This window comes from Temnothorax curvispinosus, unplaced genomic scaffold (assembly GCF_003070985.1).
Source record: "Temnothorax curvispinosus isolate PA1 unplaced genomic scaffold, ASM307098v1 QBEX01017430.1, whole genome shotgun sequence".
NCBI lineage: Eukaryota > Metazoa > Arthropoda > Insecta > Hymenoptera > Formicidae > Temnothorax > Temnothorax curvispinosus.
Window position 1 is genome coordinate 13,107 of NW_020227210.1, and position 8,450 is coordinate 21,556.

At 47.3% G+C, this 8,450-nt stretch overlaps 1 protein-coding gene across 1 annotated transcript; it reads right to left on the minus strand.

Annotated features, from left to right (window-relative positions):
- Positions 1-2,881: 2,881 nt before the first annotated feature.
- Positions 2,882-8,038, minus strand: LOC112467490 (collagen alpha-1(II) chain-like; the record flags this gene model as incomplete). The annotated part of the gene is made up of 1 exon (XM_025036136.1): positions 2,882-8,038. A coding segment is annotated over exon 1 (1,401 nt), but the record flags the coding sequence as incomplete, so codon positions are not given.
- Positions 8,039-8,450: the final 412 nt, after the last annotated feature.

Genomic DNA, 8,450 nt, shown 5'->3' on the forward strand with positions numbered 1-8,450 from the left:
CCGCGGAGATCGCGACGCCAAAAAAAGCGCAATAACTCTTTAAGGGTAGCGAAGCGTTGCATCCGATAAATAATGCTTTTCCATTCTTGCCGAATGTTCTATTCTCTCGAACCCGCGCTTCGTGATATTAAAGATACATTAACTCGCCCGGTGAACCGGTAGTTTTTGCTCTGGTTGCGACGGGAATAGCGCGAAAGAAATATGACGCTCGCTTCTTTTCATTTTGAAAAAGCGAGCGTAAGAGGAGAGCAATAACAACTCGCCGGTCGTTCAAGAAAGATTCATTGCTCTCCCGTATAAAGAAACTAACGAGCTTACTGAGGCTTAAAAGGTCTTTCTTCTTGGTCACGCTGATGTCGGTATTGAACTGGTACTCGAGCACTGTGGATAAACGGATACAAACCGTGTCCGTTACGATGATTTACGAGTGCAAAGTTTAATTGAAATTATGTTAACGTAATTCTTATATGTTGCAGTATTTTGTCGTCTGTAATCTTGAAAGAGAAATCTTCTAACAATTGTCTTCGTAATTAAATCTCCAGAGGAGTTCTCTTTGTAGTACAAGAACATTTTATAATTTTATTTTACATCCAATAGCTTATACGGAAAAAGAAAAATTGAAATATTATACACTATATTAATTTCATTACGCGTCTCTCTTATCATTTTATTCTAGAAGTAATAACTGTATTACTTTTAGAAAGGATTAGTTAACGTTGGAATTTAATGGAATGTATTTTGTATCTCTTGGAAAAAAAGGATTTTGGAGTAGTATTTTTTATAAAATTAACTCACACTATCAACGTCATATTTTTATAGAACAAAAATTGAAAGAATATTTACAGTATATATTTAGTGATATATATTCATACCAATCATACTACTATATAAAGGGAATTTAACAAGATTAATGAAGTTTGAGGTTTTTCTTTCTGCCTGTGTTGACGCTGCTATTGACCCGCTACTTCAGCATCATAAATAAAATTCAGTACGCTCGTGCGCGTACACTCTATTACAAATTATGATCAAGCGTGTAATGGAAGTTGCATTAATACGATTTTTACGTTATTCCGATGGACAAATTGCTAAAGTTTTCTCTTGCCAGATCAAACGAGAATCTTACGAGAAAAATATAAAGGTTTGTTTATCTTTCTGCCGCGGTAATTTTCGCTTTGCTGAAAAATTCAAAGAATAAATCATAAAACTAATAGCCAGATCTCTTTTTTTTTTTTTGTTCAATTGCCAAGCCGAATTCGTATTTATTAACCTTAAAACTATGAACTTGCAAATTGCATCTTTCATTTACAATAATACGGCAAATTCTGCGTGAAATGCGGGACTGTAATTTTCATCTAACAATTCTCTTTGTTTCAGATCGCTACAGGATTCCAGGATGACGCACAGGACGAAGGATCCTCGGATACAGACATTGCACGAGAGGTAAGTACCATTCTCTTTATGCGCATCCCTTTTTAGAGATTACTTGTTGTAAATGTTGTACAATACACGCTTTATCTTTGTGATTGTTTAAACGATCTTGATCAAAAGATTAAGATGTTATCGAAGGTGCGAACATTGCATACCGACATATTAAGCGAGCATTACCGACAATTAAGTTCACATTTCACGTCTGATAGCTCAATAACGTGAGGCGTTCTCACCGACTGGCGCCCAGCGCGAAAGGTCTGAATATAAAATACTTCGAGAGCTCTGGAGAGTCGTTCGATAAAATTCCGAACATTTTGCGAAATATGTAGATTCAAAGTTTTTTTTTCCTCAATGAATGTGAGTCTCGCCAATAGCGAAGGGAAACTGAAAGAGGGAGTAATTGAAGGAATCCAACGTGTTGTGACCCACATAATCTCCCGACAGATCCAACAGGGGTTCCTTACTTGAGAACAGGTCACGAATAGTCGCGGTCGATCGATTTTTAATATATAAATAGATGTGCAGCGCACGGACACACGCGCGCGAATTCGCTTAATCTTTTCCGTTGCCCTCCTCGCGCCGAACCTTCTCGCTTCTCTTCCTTGTTTTCTCTCACTTTATATCTCCTCCTGGTGAGATCCCCCCCATCTCTCTCTCTTTCTCATCGCCACTTTACTCTTTCAGTACCGCCGACCTCTCGCACCATCCACCCTCTTGTCTCTCTCGCAATTCTTTCCTCCACCTCTGTTTTAAGTCCCTTTCGTCTGCTCCGCGCACACACGTACAATTCTCCTTCCTCCCTAACCCGACAGATTCTCTTTTCTTCTTTCGTATTCCTTTTTTACTGTCATGCACCTACCGTTTTCCCGCCACCTTTGTTTCACTCGCTTTACGGTCGAAGAAATTTATTTACAGAAACGAAAGTCGCGCACGTTCGCCTGATATTTGCTCTCGGGCTCCTGGCAACACTCGGCGATATAAACTGGAAATACGCGATGGTTGAAATTGCATCGCGCGGCGTCGTGTTATAACGATCCTCGCTCGCGTGGTCCTTTAACATTTCCGAGGCTTTGTGAATTTAAGATATGACTATGATAAGTTGGCAGCTATTATACCTAACTGAAATCGCGCTCTGGTTTCGCTGAAGCTCAATATGTAAAATTTCTTTTATAGTTTAAAGAAATTAACACTGAATAACTCTCACAAGGGACATGTTACAACTAAACCGATTTAATTTCTTTTAAATATGTTAAGCATAAAAATTTAAGAAAAAAAACATTTTAAAAAGAATCAAATCGGTTCCAGGCAGTTGTAACGGTCCTCCGTCAATCTATATTGCAAATATATTAGACGATTTAAAAAGTAAACTATTATCTGTAGATAATTTCATTCGACGATGAGTTAAAGATGAAGAAATAAAGATGGGAATATATCCACGAGATTGCAAACTCACCTCGTCGTAGATGAAATTGTCGATCTCTTCCAATGGCCTGCCATAGAGATCGTTCGGGAACGGTTCGAATTTGTTTGGCAGGCGCGCGCCATCCTCCACCGACATCTTTCTCTTCGGTTGAAAACCATATTCGCGCACTAATTGCACACTCTTGTTCTCCAATCTGCTTTCCTTCGTGAACGGCTTGACCGTTTGCTTGCCGCCCTTGCTGCCGGGGGTTCTCGCACCGGACGACCTGCCCTCGAGCTTGGATTCTCTGGTGTCGGGAACGTCGCCCGACGCGGCCTGCGGCGTCACGACGTCCGCCTGAATCTCCGCGCTTCCGGAATCGCCGGTGCCGGAATCGGCGGAGGTACCGGCGGTTCCGGCCAACGGTGGCCGCAGTCTCGTGCTGTCCTGCGTTCTGGAACCAACTCTCTTCATCGGCGGGGATTCGCTCTTCTTGGACTCCGGTGAGGTCAGCTTTTCCGTCCCCGACGGACTCGTGACTCCATCCGCCTTGTCGACGTCGACGTCAGCGCGCGTATCCGACGATTTAGCGACCGCTTGCGGATACTCCTTGCTCTCTTCCGACAACGGCGAGCTCGGACGTTCGTACGGCGACGAACTTGGACGTTCTTCGTCATCGACTTGGTAGACTCTCGTCGCAGTCTTGGGGCAAATCTTCGATGGCCGCGTACTCGGCTCCTCGTACTCGGTATACTTAGGCGGACTTAGACCCGAGTACGGTGGCGGCGATTGCCCCTGGTCCCCGCTGGGTCCCGTCGACGAAGAGATGCGGGGCGAGGGTGCTTCGGGGCGTCTCGGAACTTCCCCGAAACGGCGCGGCCCAGCCGCTACCCTGGAATCCTCGCCGGCAATCCGCACGTCGACGGAACTTCCTCTGGGCGATGCACTTACGCTAGTTCGTACGAACGATTCTCTCGAGCCGGCAGGAAACTCGGAGGACCCACGGGCAGACGACCTCTCCGGCGAAGCCTGCACAGGACGATCCTCCGGTCGCCTCGACCAACCTCTTTCCATCGGGAGCGAGCCATGATGTTCCCTCCGTGCTAAATCCGATAATCCGGCAGATTCTCGATATCTGCCTGCGACGCCGGATCTTCTGAATGGCTGGGGTGTTCTGGAAGTCGCTCCTCTGAGGTAATCGTCCGAGTCCCTGCTGCTTCCCGGAATATCGAGGCTCCTCTGACTACCGCCGTCTCTCGGTCGGTCGTTCGGATTCCCGGTGGGCCCGTAAATTCCCTCCTTGGCCAACTCATCCAACTCCTCTCTGCTCAAGTTCTTCACGTAGAGCCCGGCCACCCGGGGTCGGTTCGTGAAGCCATTGTCCTCCGAACCGCTGCTCGGAGGGCTGGGAGGACTTTTATACCCCTCGCTCCCGCCCCGCCGAGATGTCATTGGGACCTTTGCTCGATCATCCCTTTCGATCCTGTACCACTTTCGTCGGCCTCATGCTATCGCTAGATCGCCTTCGGTGCTCTATTGCTGCCGATCGATATCCACCACGCTGTTATTGATTGACCAACCAGCAGGATTTTGAAACGCAAGGGATTACGCGATATATCGTGCCAACCAACGCTTCCGGGCTGCCGATTTGTCTTTACTTATCTCGTCGATTTGTACGACGCTTCGATCACTGCGATTGCATCTGGGCTATTTCGGAGCGCTGGCTCAACTTCTGCCGCAACGCCAACGAAAGCTCGCGTGAGACATTTTTTTCAAACTGTACTTCACGTTCGATTACACCTTCGTCAATTAACACTCGTGAAATATTTTTTTGAATACAGAAATCGTGTTTTTTTTTTTCAAACGTGTAGAATCACGCGAGCCGCAAGGTTGGAAGTTCACAATATAAAAGATAGCAGCTTCGTAGATTCATATATCGATGCACTGTGCTGCAAAACTCCACACTACGCGATGGTTTATTTTTCCGGTATCTTAGCTTAGGGTGACTTGCTAAGATTACAGATAAGTAGGCAATATCCGATACATTTATTATTGACGACCAATAGCGGAAGAACGCCGGAGAGCGTTCGCGTGTGATGGATGACGGCGGGGACTTCTTGACCTGCTCGCAACCTGCTGTTTCCTGCACTTTGAAGTTTCTAGTGATTCCGCTTGAAAACAACGACGCGTGTCATTGCGTGTCTTGACAGATCACGACGATAAAGCGCGTGCAAGGCACGGATTCGACGGTGTCTTTCGAGCCTCTCGAAATCACAGAGAAGGTTCGATCGGATCAGCCCCCTCAAGTTATACCGTCGCTCAACGAGCCTCTACCCTCGCCGCATCGTCGAGAGCGGTTTACACATACTCGCGTGGTATACTCCTCGTGTCGTGTCGCGACTTTAAGAGGTCAAGGAGTCCGTGCCTGCACATAGCTCACTCCGAATGTCGACGGCTGCCGAGTGTCATGGTACTACCTGCTATAAGCGATCGACCAGCCCGCGGAGCTCTCCGAGCCGTTTCGCCGACAGTCCGGGTGAATTTAATCGTAAATATATGCGTGTGGTAGCGAGTGAAAGTCGACCACGTGAGCCCTCGCGACTCGCGCCGTCATCGATCATCAACTACGTCACTGTGGCACGTAAACCGTCATGTAAATCGTATATTGCCAGCGTGTCGTATGTCGTGGACGAGAGCGTCCTGCGAATCGATCGCGGTCCCTCGATCGATGGCTTGATCAACAGTTCGGAAGCGCGGAAACGCGTCCCTGATGGGTTCTTATTCCTGGTCGTTCGCGGGTTCTCGTTTTTACTTCCGTTTCGCGCGAGGGTGAAATTTGAATACGAGTGCACGTCGGAAACACACGAGACGTCGTCGTCTGGCCAGTCGATCACCCCGATCCTCTCAACGTTCGTTCGCGTACCGGCGGGATCGCGCGAGGAGGACCCCGAGGGCAAACGGTCGGCGACTAAGCGGCCAGGACGCGATTAGTTAAGCTGTTCGTGTACACCGGCCGAACTGGGAGGGAAGGCGCGTCCGCCCACACACAATCGCGCTCTCGCAGAACAGCGTGGTCGGCTCGTATCAGCGTACCACTATCATCACCAGCACCCACCACCACGAGGCGTCGGGAACGGCGGCGAGACCAAACGCGGTCGACTCCGCGGTATCCCCCACGGTCAGCACTCACTCGTCACTCGTCATCCGGCGAGGTACGGCGGTCGTCGCGACACGAATGATAACGGCCGGGCGAGGGGTACACATCGACGGTGAAGACGCGAAGAGAAAAGCCGGAAGCGATAAAGAGGGACAGTCCGCGGTGAAGAGAGAAGACGTTCGAGAGAAGAGGGAAGGATCGAGCGAGAGAAAGATAGAAGGACAGAGATAGGGGGAAAGAAAGAAAGAGAAAAGAGAGAGAGAAAAAGAGAGAGAGAGCCGTGGTGCACCCTCGTCGTATAGTCCGGTAAATTCTGCTCGAGCGGGGGTGCAAAATCACGGGCGTCTCTTCCGAGAGCTGTGGCGGCACTGTCGGCACCGAACCCCCATCGGTACCGTGCGCGCGCGCGCGTATCGAACCACCCCGAGCCGGAGAACCCCGCCGGCCGCACGGAATCTTCGTCGACGTAGACCCGCGTACGTATACGTATACAGGTAAACGCTGGGGCCTCGAGGCACATACACGCGCGAGAACGCGGTGAGAGAACGAGGGCGGGGGGGGGGGGGGGGTGGCAAGGGACGGTCGCGGAAATGGTGATGGTGTTAGTGGTCGCTACTGCTGGTGCTGGTGCTGGTGTGGTGGTGACGGCGGCGATGGTCGTGGGGGGTACCGCGTACCTGCACCTGCACGAACACCCACTGCTGCCGCTGACGCTAACCCCCACCCCGTGGATTCACAACGAGCGCAGCCAACCCCCCTGCAAGTGGTGGCGGTGACGGTGGTGGCGGTCGGCGGTGGTGGAGGTCGTCGTGGCGAGTGGCGAGCAGGATACGGCAAACAGGCGGACCGACCGGGCGAACGGTACCCCCGTTCCGCAGGACACGCGCTGTAATTAATCCGCGCCAATCGACACCAGATTCCGCCGGATGCGAGAGCAGCGGGTTAATGCGCGAAAACGGTGAAAACGGCACTCTCTTCTGCCGCGGGCGACACATAATTCTCGTCCTTATACGCGATTATCATTCTTACGGGTATAACGCAGGGATTTCGTGATAACGACGAACGCTATCGAGCGGCGAACGCTATCGGGCATAACGGATTTTCCGTTAGCGAAATCGGTAGAATCAACGATTTAGCTGGCGGCTGTGGTGATCGGCTTGCGGGCGATTAAGTTTAAGCGGCCCTCTTATCACGAAGCGTATACCAAGCAAATCGTGACATGGATTCTTCGCGGCGTAACATGATAACGTTATCAAGATTTTCGAGTAAATTTCTTCTTATAAATTATGAAAGCCGCGGTACTTTGAACTAAAAGTTCGTCGCCTCAACTTTCTCGTGGTATAAATTTAAGCAGGATTCTTATTATACACACCGATAATGAAGATAAGAGCAACTTTTCATTGTGCAACGTCGTCGATTTCTTATCTAACACAATGTATAATATAAGGGTCGAGCATCAAGGTGAAAATTTCGGCATAAAGACTTTATAGACTTTTACTTACGGCAATCTAACAATCTAAGTAGTTACAAATCTTATTATAAGCTGTGCACCGAGAAAATCAGAGAACGTTTACTTTTTCAACTTTACATAATAGCCGTAATAAAACCTCAGATAAAGTGGGATTTAGTAACCATGATTAATTTAAGTGACGTTGTTACGTCGACATTATTACGATTTTATCTCGACGGAAAGTTGAATAGGAGTATAATTAAATAAAGTACGTCAGTACATTAGTGAAGCGTATATCATTATGCCGCAATATAAAAGCATCGTCAATGTAACGGACTTTTATGGAATCTGTTACATTGTAAAACGTAAAAACTCTAGAAATAGAGATGCGAAACTTAATAAATTGTAGAAAAAGAAATCCTTAGCAGAAACTCAAGCAGACGCATGATTATCAAATTAGTAAATAAAATTAAATGTTCGAAGATCTTTATTAATTAAGCTTTTGGAAGGCGTTACTAATTAACGTTAATGCTCGGTGTGTGTTGTTAATTATTTGAAATTTAATGAAAATTATAGGATTTTAAGGAGATGAACTCATGTTCAAGTTTTTTTGAAAATATATTTCCTCTATCAATATCCATATTTTAACGGCGACCCAATAATCGATGTTAAAAGTATCAAGTACCCCTAATTTGTTATGATTAATCAAGATGAAGAATACAGACGATCTCTAGGTTTTCTTTTCCCCTTTTGGGAACTGTATTTTTCTCTTTTATTAAATGATTATCCTTCCCTTGAATTAAAACGGAGATAATCGTTCCGCGGAGTATAAATCCGACGGCTAAAGTGACATTAATAGGTGAAGTATGACCTATGCAGGGAGAATCTTAAGCACGCCGATAATATATGAGACGTTATTTTGCACTGGCCTCCACCTGGTCTCTCAAGCTAAACGTGATTTTCCCATCTAGTCGGATTTCCGTTGTCCAACGGTATATAATTCAGGGCGGAAA